We start from the raw sequence: 18693 nt of genomic DNA on the forward strand, positions 1-18693 counted from the left end.
AGATACTTTCATTTGGGGGATGTTTGTTCTTTCTGTTTCCATTTTGATTGCACATGGAATATTTGAAACTACCTTATAAACTTTTTAAGTATAGTTAAAGTAGATTTACATAGCTTCTCATTCATTACTTTCTCTGTTTGTATGATTACAGTGGCAGCTAATTTGCAGAAAATTGTGGAAGAACCTCAGTCAAATCGATCTGTCACTTTCAAACTGGTATTCATCCCTTCTTCCTTCTTTCTTATCTTTTACCCACCAGTAGCCTCTGTAAGCCAGCTTCTATATTCCCTGAGTGATGAGAATACTAAAATATGATAGATTGTGTTCATTTAGCCTCCCTGAGACCCTGAGCAGCTGTCTCCCTTGGAGTGGTCTCTTTCTCTCCTTCCCAGAGACCCTCTGACCCCAGACTCTTGGCTATTCTCCAAAGAAATTATTAGCCAATCTGACTCTGGGTGTGTATTAAACACCCATCTTTTCTGGAAGAATCAGCTTCCTGTTTGTATACAAGGGACCTGTTGTCCACTGCCTGCCTTCCCACTGTCCCATGTCAGTATTATTTGCCACCTGAAATTTTGTTTATAAATAACCATAGCTTCTCATTTTGTTTGCTTCTCAGGCATCTGGTGTCGAAGGCTCGGATATTCCCGATGATGGTAAACTAATAGGATTTGCCCAACTCAGCATCAGCTAAATCACAGCCCTGGAAGAGATGGTCTAAGGAGATTCCACACATGCGTATCTCTGTTGCTTCTATTGGCCCAAACCCACTACTGCCAAAGAACCCAGCAACAAACCTCCCGGCTAGGAGCTTTAGAGGGCTTTCTTTATGTTCTTCCTGCCATCATTCCTCCTTGTTCCCACTGGGAAAGAAAAGTTGGATCACCAGTGGCCAGCATCCCCTTAAAAGAGTTCCGTTAGTAAACTTACTTCATATGTCCCCTGTCTTCCTCCATCTGAGAAGTGGCCCGTGTGCCTCAAGGCCCCGGAGGGAGATCTGTCAGCTCATTCTTGCCTTACTCTAATGATGGTCCAGGTGGAAAGTAGCAGCTCTATTGGGCTTCCTCATCCTGCCTGTTCTCCCATACCTGCCCAGGATGCGGGAATCTTGGGATATCTCTTTACCACTGAAGTAGCAATTAAAAGTTGATTGTTCAGCTGGAGCCCAGAGAATTTAATTTCATGTTTTTTTTTTGTACCTGATGTGAATTCTAGCAACCTTTGTAGTAAAAAGCACAGCCTCAGATGGAGGCAGCCTAAACTGTGTTCTTGTGTTCCTGGTGTTTCTAAGCCTTCTGCTGAAGCTGCTCTCAGGCACCCCTTTCACTGCTCCCTCTACAAAGGGTTGCTAGCCTTAATTCCAGCTGGTGCAACATGTCTGACTAGCCAGGCTTCAGCCATCGGGTCCTTCACTTGGAACTTTGGGCTGTTTTTAGAGAAAACATCAAGTAATGGCTCGTGAAAGTGAATTTTGCCAGCGGTGGCTTTTGAACAGGAAAATTATAATTCATATCATTAGAGAAGTACTAACTTTCAAATCTTAAAAAATTAAATTGAAGGAAAACTTCTCAATCCTCCCATGAAAATCAATTCGCCGGGCCTCCAAGTCATGAGGAAGTGGGTGTGCAAGGCTGAGACTTCTACAGCAATAAAGGAGACCCACATCAGGCCAGAGAGGCCTGCCTTCTGCCCCCTCTCCTGCACTGACCCTTTGGAGGGGGTCCCTGTGTGCTGAAGCTGACTGAAGACAGAAAGTGAAACCATATGTGCCGTGACCTTTAGGTTTTATGAGTAGACAGTGTTCATTTGATTTTCTATAGAAATAATATAAATTATTCTTTAAGTTTAAAAAAGAGCACTCATAATGCAATATGTGAATAATCAGTGGGGTTGATTTTTGTTTTTCCTACTGTTTCATAGTCAGTCTTTGTCTAACTGCTAATAACCCTACCAAGTTTTATATATGAATGGGATACTTGATCTGGCCTTAAAAAGACACACAAAGATGGGCTATGGGCCCCTGGAAAGGGGGGCAGAGTTGCCTTTCGCAGACTCACTCAAGTCCTTTCCAGAATTGTTGGTCTGATGAACAAGGTTACTTCACCTCATTTTCTCTTGGAACATATCTGAAAGCTTTTTCCACAACTAACTTGTCACACCTTTTGTTTTATCCTGAGCCTGTAGTTTTAGTCATGGGCTTTTTTCACCTGCCCTAGGTGCAAAGGCTTGTTGAGATGATGGATGTTGGGGAGGAAGAGAGGGGATGGATTTCAGGTGAGGATTGGGAGGAAAGTAGATGAGAAGAGAAGACACCAAAGCTCGGGGTCCCAGCAGGCTTGGTAAAAGGAGGACGCCTGCAGAGCCGGGAGGGAGAAAAGATTGACCAGCTTGCTAGAAAAATGTTTAGCTTGTATTTTTTATTTTGGGGGTTGAAGGGGGAACTGAACAGGGAGGTAGGAATGAGGTATAGAAAAGAGATGGTGTCCTCTTTGGCACAAGACTAGTGGCTTACCTTATCATCTGTTTTTTTTTTTGGTTTCAAACAAACCCATCATAATCGACTTATTTACGAATCCGAGGGTGGTGGCATCACTCTGTCCTGGCCTTCTGTGTGGAGGTGGTCTGGCACCAGCTGGGGGTGAGCAACAGCCCTTCCCCTGCTCACTTTCTCCAGCTTGTCATTACCTTTGAACTGCAGTGGGGCAGGCATGACAAATAGAAGTGGGCTGGGGCTTTCTCTTTCTTTTCAGTTCATTGTTTGCCCTGCTGAGAACTAGAAGACAGACACCAAGTCCCAGGGGGACAGTGTTACTTCTTCTGCATGATGTGTGGTGGACTCCCTTTGCTGGCTTGCGCAGTGATGCTGAGAAAATAAGTGAACAAAACTGCCCAGGTGGGAAGACACGTGACCCAGTGAGTGACCTCACTCCTTCCTGGGAGTGGTGGTTCGGGGTATGCCTCTGTTGCTAAGGCCCCAGGAACCCCTTTTCCCTGGAGTAGGGACTAACTATAGCACAAAGTACTATGTGCCAATGCTATTTGTGAAATGTTTGGACTTTCTAAATGACTAATGGATTTGTTTGGGTTTTTGCTTAAGTTTTGAACCAAATCCTAGAGCCAACTGATACTATTTAATAATCCAGAGGATAGAATAATGATGTATCAGTAAGTGGAGATTCCTCCTTATGACGTGTGCTAGATTATGGAAGATGTAAAATATTCAGCCTTTTCCTCCTTTTTTTGGACTTTGTATTTTACTGCATGTTTCCTTCATTTTTAATCAATAAAGAGTAAATTGTCCTTAGTGGTGTGTGGATGCTTTATTTTGGTGGCTGTTGACAGAGAGTGTGACTACTGACTTTAATTTTTCATGTGAATGGAAGCCAAGGTACAGATAAACTATAAAATATGTGTATTGATCCACAAATTATCTAGGATAGCTTAAAAACCATTGTATACTTGGAGAAAGGGAAACCCCAAAAGAGGAGGGAATAGATCAGCCCAAGGAAATTTGATAGAGTAGAATATGGAACTCCTTGCCTTATGTATTGGTCTTTTCTAAATCTTTGGTTTTGTTCATGCTGTTGGGTTTGGAAGGATGCCAGATTCAAGCCCTTGGAAGTCCCTTTCCAAAGTTTGGAACAGGGTGAACTTGTCTCCGCTTGGCTTTGATACTGCAAGGGTGAGGTTTTCTATAAGATTCTATGTTCCTGTATTCCTGTCATCCTTCTCCTGGTTGAGTAATCTCCCTGATCATAATCCTTCCCAACAGCAGTGGCCTTTGTTCCATGGCAAGACTACTTGTGGTTCCTGGTATTTCAGCGCTTAGGTCTGTGGAGCCCTAATAGGCATTAATTTTTAGAGCCGTTTAGTTTCACAACATAATTGATTAGAAAGTTCAGAGTTCCCACGTGTGACCACACCCATGAACAGCTTTCACTGCTGTCAGCGTCCCCCACCAGAGTGGTACATTTGATAACAGTGAACCTTCATTATCACCCAAAGTCCATAGTTTACATTTGTGTTCACTCTTGGTGTTGTATATTCTATGGGTTTTGATAAATGTATAATGACATGTATCTACCATTACAGCATCACACAGAGGAGTTTCATTGCCCTAGAAATCTACCTGTTCATTCCTCTCTCCAAAACTTCTGATCCTTGTACTGTCTTTTGCCTTTTTCAAAATGTCATGTGGTTAGAGTCATACAGTATGTAGCCTTTTCAGATTGACTTCTTTTACTTAGTAATATCCATTTCCATTTTCTCAGTGATTTTTTTCATAGCTTGATAGCTCATTTCTTTTTAGCATGGAATAACGTTCCATTGTCTGTACTTCAGTTCATCCATTCACCTGCTGAAGGACTTTTTATTGCTTTTGGCAAATATGAATGAAGCTGCTGTAAACATCTGTGTGCAGGTATTTGTGTGGACAGAAGTTTTCACCTCATTTGGGTAAATACCAAGGAGCATGATGGTTGGATCATGTGGTTGGTAAGAGTTTGTTTAGTTTTATCAGAAGCCACTAAACTCATCCAAAGGGCTGTACCATTTTGCATTCCCACCTGCAGTGAATGAAAGTTTCTGGTGCTCCACGTCTTCAACAGCATTTGGTGTTACTGGTGTTTTTCGACTTGGCCATTCTAATAGTTATGTAGTGGTGTCTCATTTTAATTTGCAATTTCCTAATGATATATGTACATCTTTTCATATACTTATTTGCTGTCTGTAGATCTGCTGAGTTGTGTGTTCAGGTCATGTGGTATATTTTTCTCCATTCCTTTACTTTTAGTCTATACATGTCTTTATATTTAAAGGGGATTTCTTGTAGAAAGCATATAGTTGGGTTTTGATGTTTTAATCCACTCTGACAACAGTCTCTGCCTTTTAATTGATGTATTTAGACCAAAGACATGTAAAGTGATCAAAGTTGTTATCGTTGAGTTAACATGTATTTGTTACCATTTTCTATCTGTTGCCCTTGTTCTTTGTACTATTTTTATCTTCCATTCTTTTTTGTGCCTTTTATTTTTTTAATAGAAAATTTTACATAATTTCATTTTCTCTCCTTTCTTAGCATTCCAATTATACTTTTTTTATCCTTGCTTAATAGTTGCCCTCGAGTTTGCAATATATATTTATAACTAATTTAAATCTATTTTCAAATAATACTGTGCTGTTTCACAGGTAGTACCAGTACAAAATAATCCAGTTTCCTCCCTCCCATTCTTTGTATTATTGGTGTCATTCATTTCAGTTACACATAAGCATATGTACACACATACACACACACACACACACACACACACACACACACACACACACACACAAAGATAACCTAATTTGTTGCTGTTACTATTTTGAACAAACTTATTTGGTCAATTAAAGTTCAGGAAAGTAGTCTGGGCAAGGTGAAGTATAGCTATAATCCCAGCACTTTGGAGGCGGAGGCAGGAGGATTGCTTGAAGTTAGGAGTTAGAGATCAGCCTGAGAACATAGCAATACCTTGCTTCTATAAAAATTTTTAAAAACTAGCCAGGTGTGATAGTGCACTCCTATAGTACTAGCTGCTTCAGAGGTTGAGGCAGGAGGATCATTCGAGCCTGGAGGTTGAAGCTCCCATGAGCCATGATCATACTACTGCAGAAAGAGTTTAAGGAAAAGAAGCATTTTTCTTTTACCTCACTTATTTTTTATCTGATGCTCTTTTTTTCTTTATGTATTTCTGGAGTTTCTGACCTATATTGCTATCTTTCTCTTTAGAGAACTTTAAACATTTCTTGCAAGGCAGGTCTACTTGCAACAAATTCCCCCAATTTTTGTTTGAGAGAAATCTCTATTTCTCCATCAGTTATGGAGAATAATTACATAGGATGCAGAATTCTAAGTTGTTAGGTTTTTTTCCTCTCAACATTTTAAATATTTCACTCCACTCTTCTTGCTTGTATGGTTTCTGCAGAGAAGCCAGATGTCATCCTTTTCTTTGCTCCTCTCTATATAAGGTGTGTTCCCCTCCCCCCCCCCGGCTTCTTTCAAGATTGTTTTCTTTTTCAGAGAGATAGTCTTGCCCTGTCACCCAGACTTGAATGCACTGGTACCATTATGGCTCACTGCCACCTTGAAGTTGACTGAAGCCCTTCTCCTGCCGCATCCTGAGTAGCTAGGGCTACAGATGTGTGCCACCATGCTCAGCTAGTTTTTACAATTTTTTTGTAGAGACAAGGTCTCATTGTGAACCCAGGCTTGTCTCAAACTCCTGACCTCAGCTGATCTTCCCTCAGAGCCTCCCACAAGTGCTGGGAATACATGTGTGAGCTGCTGTGCCCAACCCATGATTTTTTTCTTTTCTGTAGTTTGAAAATGGTATGCCTAGCTGTAGTTTTGGGCATGTATTCTGCTTGGTATTCTCTGAGCTTCCAAGATCTGTGGTTTGGTGCCTGACGTTAACTTGAGGAAATCCTTGGTCATTATCGTTTCAGGTATTTTGTTCCTTTTTCTCTTCTCCTAAGATTCCCATTACGTGTATGCTATATCTTTTGTAGTTTTCCTATAGTTTTTGGTTATTTTGCTCTGTTGGGATTTCCCCCCCCAGTCTTTTTTCTCTTTGCTTTTTAGTTTTGGCAATCTTTATTGAATATTCCCAGTAAGCCCATCAAAGGCATTCCTGATTTTTCTGTTATACTATTTGATCTCCAGCATTTCTGTTTGGTTCTTTCTTAGAATTTTCATTTCTCTGCTTCCATTGCCCATCTGCTCTTGCCTACTGTCTACTGTATCCACTGGACTCTTAGCATCTGTCAAATTATATATAGGTTTTCATCCATGGTCCCTGGCTCATACCTTCCATAGCCCCTGTTACATACGGTAAGCAAGAGTCTCCCTGACCTTCTCCTGCCTCCTTTCAACTGATATGGGACATAAGACCTTCATTCCAGAGGGGTCCTGCCCTAGACCCTGGAGGAAGGAATGCTGCACAGAGGCCAAGAAGAATCTGAACAGACCGGCCTTGCTGGGTTTAGATCATGCCCTTTCTGTTCAATCACATTTTGACATGGTTGTCCATGCTTCAGTCATGCCTAGCCAGTGAATTCTCCATAAGAAGGCCCATGAGGACAAAGCCCAGGGGCTTCTGGAGAGCTGAACATGTGGAGGTCAACAGGGAAAGGAACAAGAACTCACCCATGGGAGCCAGTCTCAGTGGTGCTTGTCTGTAATCCCTGATACTCGGGAGGTTGAGGTGAGAGGTTTGCTGGAGCCCAGGAGTTTCAGTTGGCATTGAGCCATGATTGTGCCACTGCCCTCCAGCCTGGGTGACAGAGCAAGAACTCATCTTAAAAAAACAAAAACTCATTCATGTGCTGGAAGGTGACACACCCCAATTCATGGGCACAGAAGCTCCCTTCCAGACTTCATCCTGTATATCTTGTCACCTGGCTATTTCTATCCTTTAAAACATTCTTTACAATAAATTGGTAAATGTATGTGTTTTCAGAGTTTTGTAACCTACTCTAGCAAAGAGAGGGGTCATAGTAATTCCAGTTGAAGCCAGTCAATTCAGTAATGGAGACCAGAACTTGGCAACTGGTGTCCAAAGTGGGGAGGGCAGTCTTGGAGACAGCCTTCAACCTGTGGGATCCGACACTGTCTCCAGGTAGATAGTGTCACAATTGAATTGGAGGAAACCCAGCTGGTATCTACTACAGAACTGCTGGTTTTCCGGTGGGGAGAAATCCCCACGTATTTGGGAGTCATAGAAGTCTTCTGTGCTGACTGGTGGTGTGAAAGCAAAGGAAAAAGTTTTTCCTAACAGCATCTTAATCATAGTTTTAAATTTCCAGTCTGATCATTCCAACATTCCTGTTATATGTGAGTCTGGTTCTGATGCCTGTTCTGTCTCTTCAAACTGTGTTTCTGCCTTTTAGAATGCCTTGTACTCTTCTGTTGAAAGCTGGACTTGAAGTACTGGGTAAAAGGAATTCCAGTAAATAAGCCTTAAATGATGTGGTAAAGTATGGGGAGAGGGAAAGCACTCTGTAGTCCTGTAATTAGGTCTCCGTTTTTTTAGTGAGCCTGCATCTCTGGGCTGTGGACTTTACAAGTGCTTCTCGGTCTCCCACCACCTCTTAGGTGAGACAGCATGGCCAGAGCAGGCTTGAGTTGGGCGTTTCCCTTACCCCAGGTAGATTAGGTCTGACAAAGGGTGGGTACGAAAGGTGTGTTCCATCCACCACAGCCAGCTCATTTTTTTTTTTTAGTCAGATTCTCGCTCTGTCACCCATGCTGTAGTGCAGTGGCACATTCATGGCTACCACAGCCTTGACCTGAGCCTTCCAAGTAGCGCAAACTGTATATGCGCACCACCAACTCTCGGGTAATTTTTAAATACATTGTAGAGATGAGGTCTTGCCAAGTTGCCCAGGCTGATCTCAAACCTCTGGGCTCAGGCAATTCTCTCTCCTCTACCTCCCAAAGTGCTGAGATTACAGACATGAGCCACCACACCCATTCACCCTGGCTCATTTAAAAAAAATTTTGTGTGGAGACAAGGTCTTACTATGTTGCCCAGGCTGCTCTTGAATTCCTGTGCTCAAGCTATCCTCTTGCCTTGGCCCCAACAGCACGAGCCACTATACCCAACCTGAGGCAGGCCTTTTTACGAAGAACAGAATGCTTTGGCTTATTTCAAATGGTTCCTTTTCCCCCTGCCGGAAACCTAGGGGGATCTTTCTCTGATCTCTGCGTGAACCCAGTGGTTATCTTGGAGGTCAACCTCAAAGAAGTGTGGGGGCCTTTCTCTGGAGTGTTTAACTCAGAGTTGGTCGGGCGTAGTGGCTCAAGCCTATAATCCCAGCACTTTGGGAGGCTGAGACGAGAGGATTGCCTGAGCCCACAGGTTCAAGACCAGTCTGGGAACATGGTGAGACCTCGTCTCTACAATAAATCAAAAAATTAGCTGGGCATGGTAGCACACACCTGTAGTTTGGCTACTTGGAAGGCTGAGGTGGAAGGACCGCCCGAGCCAAGGAGGTCGAGGCTGTGGTGCATGCCACTGCACTCCAACCTGGGTGACAGAGTGAGACTAACTCCAAAAAAAAAAAAAGCAGTTATCCTCATTGAGCCTCCAGCAATTTGTCGTTTATAGTTTGGGTTTTCTTATCCAGGTACTGGTTCCTGCAGAGATTTCTGTGGATTTCCAGTCTAGAAAGTTGTAATTTTCTGTATCTACCTGTCTGTTTCTAACTTTGGGGCAACAGTTTGCCATGTGACCGCACTCCTCTGACAGCTCTAAAAACAATTGTTGATTTTTCAGTTCATTCAGTTTTTTGTTAAAATGGAGCTGCGACTTCCAAGTTTCTTTCATGCAAGACCAGAAACCAGAAGTTCTACTCCAAGTTTTTATTTACTTTTATCATTAACTTACAAATTTGGAAGGGATCTGAGATACCTCTCCTCTCACCCGCCCCCCACAAAACACCTCCCTCACTCCCTGGGCATCATTACCAGTGAACTTTCTGACATTTCCTGTATGGAGATTATATTCATTCTTCTTAAAACTGCACTTGTGGTTAGAGAGCTCTTGTCAGACCCGTCTGTGGTCTAGTTATGGCCTTGAACAACGGCAGGGTACATGGAGAGGAAGGTGAGGGAGATAGCTTGTCAGATCTTCTTGAAGGGCTAGAGGCAACCCTGATCTGTCCTGGAGGCACTCAGTGTGGTGGGGTAACTAGAGTCTACTCCCCAGGTCAGTGAGACCGCTAAATAGAGAGAGGTTCCTGGAGTTACTGCAATCCTGGCAGGGTTTCTTCAAAGAGGAGACTTAGTTGTGGCCCTTAAAGCCTCATGGAGAACCATGGTTGGGATGGGGCAGAGAGGGCAAGGCTAAGGGGAGAAATGAGTAAACAAACAAAAAAATGAAGATCGAAGGAATGTGGGGGTAAAGTGAGGCCAGTGATATTCAGGATCTCAGTTCCAAGGTTTGGGGATCGTAGTTCAAGTGGAGATTGAGTCTAAGAAGGTCTTTGGTCACGTCTCACTCCTCTCTCGGGAGTCTTCTAATCACTCTGTCTTTTCTTTTAGCATCACACACCAAGAAGTGGAAGAATCTAAAGAGACCATCCAATTCAAGCTCCCCCTTTACACAGATGGGGAAATTGAGGCCCAGAGCAGGACAGGGACAGACTGAAGATGAATCGGTAGGAGAGTCCAAGCTTCCTACCCCCCAGCTCCAGCTCCCTTAGCTACTTGGAGTCAAAGAAAGCAAGGTTGCTCATCCTGACTGGAGTAAGGAGATGCTGAGCGCTAAAGACAAGGCTCATGTTGCCACCTCAGTTCTCCCCCATAAGGGGAGCAGCAGACTGGGCAGCGGCCGCTGGTCACAGCTGTTTTCTCAGCAATTCAACAGAGGCAATGCTGAGAATACGAACCCTCAAGGAAGCCAGGCAAAGGGGAAAAAGTGGAGCCCAGGGCAGCGGTAAGCCTGGTGGGAGAGCCTGGGATGTGGCAAAGAACGAAGTATGCTCCTTACGCAAGGTGGCGGACCTTGCCCCTGCCCTCCACCATCCGCCCAGCCTTGACCCATGCCACAGGCTGACTGATTAATAGGCCACTAGCAGCTGTGCCCGCCAGGTGACCAGGGCTGCCCTGCACAAGCCTGCTTCCTCGCGCCCTCTCTGCCCTTGTTCCTCTGCTCATCTCTTAAGATAGTTCAAGATTCAGAACATGAAAATACTTTCCTACGTATATACAAGTAGATGGGTCTGTGGATGTGTGAGTGCATGCATGCTGTGGAGCGTGTGTGTGCACGTGCATGAGGGCCATGGTGAAGGGAGACTTTGTCCTGTGTTCCTGTTATTACTGAGGTTGCTTAGGGAGGCTGGGGCTTCTCTGGGGCAACTTGCATGTATTTTTATCTTGGGAATGTGTTAATGGTTTCCTTCTTGATTGAAGTAGAGCTCAAAATGCAACCCTTGGCTGGGCTCAGTGGCTCACACCTGTAATCCTAGTACTTTGAAAGGCTAAGGTGGAAGGATTGCTTGAGGCCAGAAGTTTGAGACCAGGCTGAGCAACATACTGAGACCCCCATCTCTACAAAAATTAATTTAAAAAAAATTAGCCAGGCATGGTGGTGTGCGCCTATAGTCCCAGCTACTCAGAAGGCTGAGGTGGGAGGATCGCTTGAACCCAGGGGTTTGAGGCCATAGTGAACTATGAGTGTGCCACTGGACTCCAACCTGGGTGACAGAGTGAGACCCCCAATTCAAAAAAAGCCAAAAAACAAAACAAAACAATGCAACTCTTGGCTCTTCTGTGTTGCTCTGTATTCTTGTGCTGGAAAGAATTGATGCTGGAAAGGAAGTGCACTTGTACTTTGATGGGTCACTCTGCTTCCTGGGGTTGACTGGTGTTGCATACCACCACATCCCAGAGACCCATAGGAGAAAAAGATCTGCAGGGTCAAGAGACTAGATTGGCCTGCTGGCACAGTTACTGTGCAGGCCCGGTATTTGATGATCTGCCTTATCCCCTGCTGCCTAGTGTGCACTGGGTCCTAGAAAGGACTTCTGTGTCCCTCTGAGTGTTGCAACTACTTCTCCCAGAATGGATTCTACAGGCATGGGAGGCATTAGAGCTGGGTGTGAATCTTTTAGGATGTTGCAGTTGGAGGTGGTGGGAGGAATGACTTCTGTAGGATACATAACATTTGGCAAAAGCTCATTCCTGGGTCTAAGAAGGTCCCTCTTGGCTCCTCTTGTGAGTTTGTATATTTCATACAGTCAACAGAACATCCTCAGATGCTACAACCTGGGATGGACTATTTCTTCATCATATCCTGCCCTTCCTGGGCCACACCTAGGGAACTGCGATGTGACAGGTGTAGCTGGCTTAAACATTAATGCAGCTGCCACTACTGCCCAGAGGAGCAAGTGGCCCTACAGACAAGTTGCAGAGGTACCTGCTGTCCAAGACTGAAGAGGTGGTGACCAGCAGATATGGCTCCCTTTGCCCAGGTCCTAGCCGAAATAGGCAACTTTGGTCACTTTCAGCTACGGCTATTGATCCTGCTGAGTGTGCCCAACTTCCTGTCTGTCTTCCACTTTTTTGGTCATGTCTTCATGGTCCTGGAAGAGCCCCACCACTGTGCAGTGGCCTGGGTCAAGAACCACACGTTCAATCTGAGTGCTGCTGAGCAGCTGGCCCTGAGCGTGCCCCTGGATGCCACAGGCAGCCCTGAGCCCTGCCTCATGTTCCGGCCACCCCCTGCCAACGCCAGCCTGGAGGATATCCTCAGCCACCGCTCCAATGAGACGCAGCCTTGTGATATGGGCTGGGACTATCCTGAGGACAGGCCCCCATCCCTAAAGAACGAGGTAGTGCATGCATGTTTGTCTGTGTGTTGTGGGTCTGTCAGGTCCTCCGTCTGACTGCCCATGGTTGAGGCCTGTTGCTCTGTCTCTGTATCTTCCCCTATGCCTGTATGTTTGACCAGTGGTGTGCATGTTTCCTTTCTGCTAATCATCCTGTTTTTCTTTTTCCTCTGCCTATTGGCCTGTCCACCCCCACCTGCCCATCTGTCATTTCCTCTGTGTGGTCTGTCTGCCCATCTGTCCATTATTTTGCCTATCCTTTTGTCTGTCCCTCTCTCTGCTTGTCCCTCTGCCTGTCTACCCAGTTGTCTGCCTGTCTTCCCATCCCCTCTTGTTTTCCTGTCTTTATGCCTTGCTCTCCCCTCAATGTTCTCATCTATATGTCCATTTCACGTAGTCTTTCCGTCTCCCCCACGTCTGCCGGTTGCCTGTCTTCCTGTGTTTTCCTCACCCTCTTAGGCTGTCCCTCTCTCTTTTCATTCATTTGCCTTCCCACTTGCTTGACCTGGGCTTCCTGCCTCTCCACTTGTCTGTGCCTGACTGCCTGTCTCTGAGATGCTGGAGAGCACCCTTAACTCCTGTGGCTAACTAAGCATGCTGTCTTGCCAGCTTCATCCTTTTAGGAGAGACTCTGTCAGATAAACAGAAAGATTCCCACTCCAACCACCCGAGAGTAAGATGGGCCCTCTGAAAGCATCTGGTCCCACTCTGTTGCTTCTCCCAGATGGTTTGGTTGAGGTACAGAGTGAGAGGTGACCTGGCCAGGACAGGACAGTGAGTCGACTGTGGAGCTGAGGCTGTCATGCCCAACTCTTGCTGTCCAGGTCCCTGCAGGAGTGGGAGGCAGCACTGATAGTCCAGAACGTCAGGGGCGTGGATTGTTGAGGGGCTTCGTGCAACTCTCACCTTCTTTGTGGTTAAAAACCTGGAGCCCGGAGATTAAACATTCCATTTTTATCCCCATGGTTGAGAAAGGATGTATTTTTAGAGACTTTCAAAATACAATGTTTAAGGCCAGGTGCAGTGGCTCAGGCCTATAATCCTAGCACTTGGGGAGGCCAAGGAGACTCGAGCCCAAAATGTCAAGACCAGCCTGAACAACTTAGTGGAACTTCATCTCAAAAAACATAGGTGGGCATGGTGGTAGATTCCTGTGATCCTAGCTACTGGGAAGGCTGAGGTGGAAGCATCTCTTGAGGCCAGGAGGTGAGGCTGTAGTGAACTGGGATCACACCACTGCACTCGTGCCTGGGTGGACAGAGTGAGAAACCCATCTCAAAAAATAATTTAAAAACAAAACAAAAAAATACAATATTTAATTATTTCCTTTTCTTTTTTTAAGCTTTTTTCTTTTCCCATGTAATCTACATCCAGTGAACAAAGGACAATGTTTTAACCAAAGTCTAGCTTTCACTTTTTAATGTGTGACCATAAACTTTTCCTCAGAATCCTGGTGGCCTAAGGACATGTCCTTCCTGTTCTCCTGAACATCCACCTCATCTCACCCCACAGGGAACTCTTGGTGGCCTATGACCTCCCTAGCCTCTGGATCTAGCCCAGTCCAGCCCTTTCCTACCCTTCTTGGCGTCTCTACCAACACCCCAGCATCACTTCCATGGTAGATTCTGACCTTCCCCAGCCCTAAAATGACGTGGCAGCCCTATACATGTTCACAAGCTCTCTGCCCACCTTAAATATCATCCTTAAAGCCCAAAAAAAACCCTAGATTGCTCGGGGCCTACTCTAGCCCTTGTTCACACCCTGTGCTGGGCTATTCATGCAATTTTATTCAGCCAAAGCTGCCTGAGTATTACTGAGCAGGGAACTGTCAGAGGAGGGTGGTACTTTGTTTCTCTTCTGTAAGAACCCCTGGTGGTCAGGGAAAGAGCTGAGCCCCTTGCAGATGACTAAAGAGCTGGGCGGGCTCTGAGGCCCAGCATTTGCTTCCTGCTGGGGAGGGAATGGGCAGGCAACTTCCTGAAGGAGGTGGTATGTGAGCTGGGCACCAAGATATTAGAAAAATGTTGGAAAGAGGGGACAGACAACAGCACAAGACAGGCCAGTCATCAGGAGGTTAGGTGGGATGTCTGGGCAGCGACAGGCAACTTGGCGGGCCTGCCATAGGGATGGGAGGGGTATAGGGATTGGATGGGATGTGTTCAAGGATTTGGGACCTGTATTTTGCTTTTTTGTTTATTAAACACGTCTGAAAATAATACATAGATCAAAAATTGGCACATGAGAAAGCCTTGATTAACACTAAGGAATCTGTAAGAATTAGGACTTGGGAAGGTAGAAAAGATTACCTGAACATTTTTAACAGTTGGAAACTAATAAAAAGCTGGCCAGATCCCTGTTAACATTTAAGAAGTCTTCATAAGACTCTCCAGGATGCTTATTAAATTGGGGACCCTCAACTGGACATTCTAGGGTTCCTCATATGCAAAACAGAAATAAGGGGAGTCGTCTGGCTGGTGCCCATGTGGTAAGTGTCCTCCCTACTCCCAGTCCACCTGGCTTCTTATGAAGCACACTTCCATACCTACAAGAGGGTGTGACTCATTCATAGATGCTGTTTCGGAGCACGCCCCTCAGTTTCCCCCTGCTTACCAGACCTTCAGCTGTGTTCTAGGAACACCGTGTCATAAACTATTAAGCTATACATTTGCCAGGTTATGGTGGCTCATGCCTGTAATCCCAGCACTTTGGGAGATGAAGGCAAGAGGATTGCCTGAGCTCAGGGGTTTAACACCAGCCAGGGCAACTTGGGGAGACCTCATCTCTACAATAAAGAAAAGAATTAGCCCTGCGTGGTGGCTGGTGCCTATAGTTCCAGCTACTTGGAAGGCTGAGGTGGAAGGATTGTCTGAATCCAGCAGATCAAGGCTATGGTGGCCATGAGCATGCCACTGCAGTCCAGCCTGGGTGACATAGTGAGACTCTGACTCAAAAAAAAAAAAAGCTGCACATTTAAGCTAAGCAGATTAAACAATGACTGACAGGAAAAGCTCTTATTTATGTTATAAACTCAATTAGTTTGGTATATTTTAAGAGGTGCAGTACTTTTCTTCATTATCAGTGAAAGAAGTTAGAAATTAACTTTTTAAAAAATTCGCAAAAACAAATTTTCTTGAAAGCCACTGTCACATAATCACATATAAAATACATTTTAGAAAACAAGAGGGGCAAGACAGGTTCCACCCACTATGATGAGTTTCATCATACATGGGATTTACTCAAGGGAAGAGAGAAAAGACAGCTTTCAAAAGGAGTCTGGCTGGGTGTGGCATCTCACTCCTGTAATCCCAGTACTTGAGAAGGCAGAGGCAAGAGGATAGCCTGCGCCCAGGAGTTCGAGACCAGCCTACGCCACATGGTGAGGACTCATCTCTACAATAAATCTATAAATTAGCCAGGTGTGGTGGCGCATGCCAGTTGTTCCGACTACTTGGAAGGCTGAGATGGAAGAATTGCCTGAGCCTAGCAGGTCAAGGATGCAGTGGCCATGGTCTTGCCACTGCACTCCAGCCTGGGTGACAGAGTGAGACTCCGATTCCAAAAAAAAAAAAAGAAAAGAAAAAAGAAAAAGAAGTCTTAGTAAGTGAGGCCTAGGAAGTAGAATATGAAATTAATTTGTCTTCCTCCCCTTCAGGGTTGACCACTGATTAATAAATTTAACATACACACACATACAAGGCATCATTCAGATGTCCCAGATTAATCTCTAGAATGGAACCAAGAAGTAGCTTCGACAATTCCAATTAGTGTGTTAGAGAGTCATCAAAGCATGCCTTGCTCTGAAACAAACACAATTTTCTTGTTTTAAACAACAAAACAAATGAGGATGATCTCTTTTCTCATAATAAACAGTAACTCAAAATTAACTAGAATTGAGAGAGGGAAGGGAGGGGCCATACTTTTGTGCCTTGTTTCACATGCACACATGTGAATAGGTGCAGGACATTTGTCAGTATTGCAGAAAATTGATTTGTTTTTTCATTTCCCTTGGCTTGCTTTTTTAATTTTTTTTTTTTTTTTTTTTTGGAGTCGGCGTCTCACTCTGTTACCCAGTGGCATGCTCACAGCCACCGCAGCCTTGAACTGCTTCCATCTCAGTCTTCCATATAGCTGGAACTACAGGCATGCACTACCACGCCCAACTAATTTTTTGGTTTATTGTGGAGATGAGTTCTCACCAAGTTGCCCAGACTGGTCTCAAACCTGTGGGCACAGGCAATCCTCTCACCTCGGCCTATAAGTGGTGGGATTATAGGCGTGAGCCACCATACCCGACCCTCTTTTTTAATATTTATATATTTATATTTTTATTCATTTTTTGAGTCAGGGTCTAATTCTGTTGCCCAGGCTGGAGTGCAGTGGCATGATCCTGGCTCACTGCAGTTTTGACCTCCTGGGCTCTGGTGACTCTTCCCATTCAGCCTCCCAGGTAGCTGGGACTACATGTAATGACACCATGCCTGGCTTTTTTTGTTGTTGTTTGGTAGAGATAAGGTCTTGCCATGTTGCCCTGGCTAGTCTCAGACTCCTGGGCTCAAGTAGTGCTCCATCCTCAGTCTACCAAAGTGCTGGGGTTATAGGTGTGTGCCACCATGCCTAGCATAATTTTTAACCTTTAGTTTGCTTTAAACATTGCGTTTAGTATGATGCCACACCAGCTGTGCAGAAAGGGTTCTGGAAAGATGTTCATGTCAGAACACGCTTGTGGCTCTTGTTCGGGTTTGGAGGCTCCAGGGCAGTTAATATTGCTTCATCAAACACATTCTTAAACCAGGTGCAGCAGCTCACGCCTATAATCCCAGCACTTTGGGAGGCTAAGGTGAGAGGATCACCTGAGCCCACCAGCTGGAGACCAGCCTGGGCAGCTTGGTGAGACCCCATCTCTACAATAAATCAAAAAATTAGCCAGGCGTGGTGGTGCATGCCTATAGTTCCAACTACTTGGAAGGCCGAGGCAGAAGGATAACCTGAGCCCAGAAGATCAAGGCTGCACTCCAGCCTGGGCGACAGAGTGAGACTCCACCTCAAAAAATAAAAAAAATAAAAAAAAACACACATTCTTTTAGGCCCTTCTCTGTGTGTACAGAACACGCCACATACTCAACAGGCTCCCATCAAGGGCCAGCTTTTCAGCAATTTCTGGAGTGATAAGCTTCCCCTTGTTCTGTTTGTTCTTGGCAATTTTCTCTAAGTAGAGGGGTCATCTCTTGGATTAATTTGAGTCCCAACAAGCAAGATAGGAGTCTTTGTACAGTGGTGCGTTAACTCGGGCACCCACTTTTCTTTCAATTTTTTTTTGAGACAGGGTCTTGCTGTGTTGTCCAGGCTGGTCTCAAACTCCTGGGCTGAAGCAATCCTCCCATATCCACTTCCGAATGTGGAGGGATTACAGGTGTGAGCCACTGCGCCTGGCTACGTTTCACATTTTTGAATGAGGACAGAGATACCACTGAAAAAGAACTAGAAATATATTTGCTTGTGGATACTCAACTGTTGTAATCTGTCATAATCCTCTTGCCCTACAGTGTTAAAAAGTCAAGAGTATATGCTCACGACCAATCAGAACTGCAACTACATAGATATCAAATACAGTCAGTACATTTTCAGGTAGAAATGTGTTTGTTGTGTAGGATGCCAGGGGACATGTTTTCTCAGTGGCACCATGGCTCACAACAGCACACTTAATTGTCTGCATTGTCAAAATCGTTTTGTATCCACTTTAAATATTTCAGAGTCCATGTTGATCTCAACCTCTCATGGGTTGTGGCTGCACTCAGGGACCTCTCTCCTTATCCTCAGTCATCAACCTGGACTGCACTGACATCGGGATTGGGCTTGAACCTGATGACCCTGACATGCCCACTCTTACCCCTGCCCTCCCAAGGACCGTGACACCCAAGGGAACAGACACCTTTGGGACTTTGTGCCCTGCATCAAGTGATAATTCCAGGCTCAGCTCCAGAGTAGAGCTATCTTGGTTATCTTGCTGTGAGACCTTCTGCCCCTGTTTCCTATCTCTGGCATGATGGGTTCTGCACACTAACTCAGAGGACCCTCTCTGAGCAGACATCCCAATGTTCCTTATTATAAATAGCAACTTTGTATTTAAACTGAAATCCAAACAATACTCATTTGAAACAGAAACACATTTTCTTTAAGACTGTATGCTCTTGAAGGTCAGCGTATGCTTCTTCTCAGCCTACCTGTCCAACATTTCCTGGGTGCCCATCCTTGGCCAGAGAGAAAAGACCTCATCTCTACAATAAATCAAAAAATCAGCTGGGCATGGTAGCGCATGCCTGTAATTCC

General features: G+C 44.9%; 2 protein-coding genes across 3 annotated transcripts in view; both read left to right on the forward strand.

Annotated features, from left to right (window-relative positions):
* OXSR1 (oxidative stress responsive 1) overlaps positions 1–3304 on the forward strand; it is a 72208-nt gene extending 68904 nt beyond the window's left edge. The window contains exons 16-17 of one of the 2 annotated variants that reach the window (XM_021717713.1): positions 152–216; positions 620–2850. In XM_021717713.1, the coding sequence (XP_021573388.1) occupies positions 152–216; positions 620–694 (140 nt within the window). In that variant the 3' untranslated portion in view covers positions 695–2850. Of the gene's footprint in view, positions 1–151; positions 217–619 lie in introns of both variants that reach the window. The other variant, XM_021717712.1, reaches the window with a different exon arrangement.
* Positions 3305–11939: 8635 nt separating this feature from the next.
* The window catches only part of LOC103270834 (solute carrier family 22 member 13-like), a 12655-nt gene continuing 5901 nt past the window's right edge, over positions 11940–18693 (forward strand). Inside the window, exon 1 of the mRNA XM_008068346.1 lies at positions 11940–12369. Coding sequence (XP_008066537.1) covers positions 11992–12369 — 378 coding nt within the window. The 5' untranslated portion in view covers positions 11940–11991. The remainder of the gene's footprint in view (positions 12370–18693) is intronic.

The sequence above is a fragment of the Carlito syrichta genome, unplaced genomic scaffold, assembly GCF_000164805.1.
Source record: "Carlito syrichta isolate Samal-C Ts95f unplaced genomic scaffold, Tarsius_syrichta-2.0.1 Scaffold310396, whole genome shotgun sequence".
NCBI classification, from domain to species: Eukaryota; Metazoa; Chordata; class Mammalia; order Primates; family Tarsiidae; genus Carlito; species Carlito syrichta.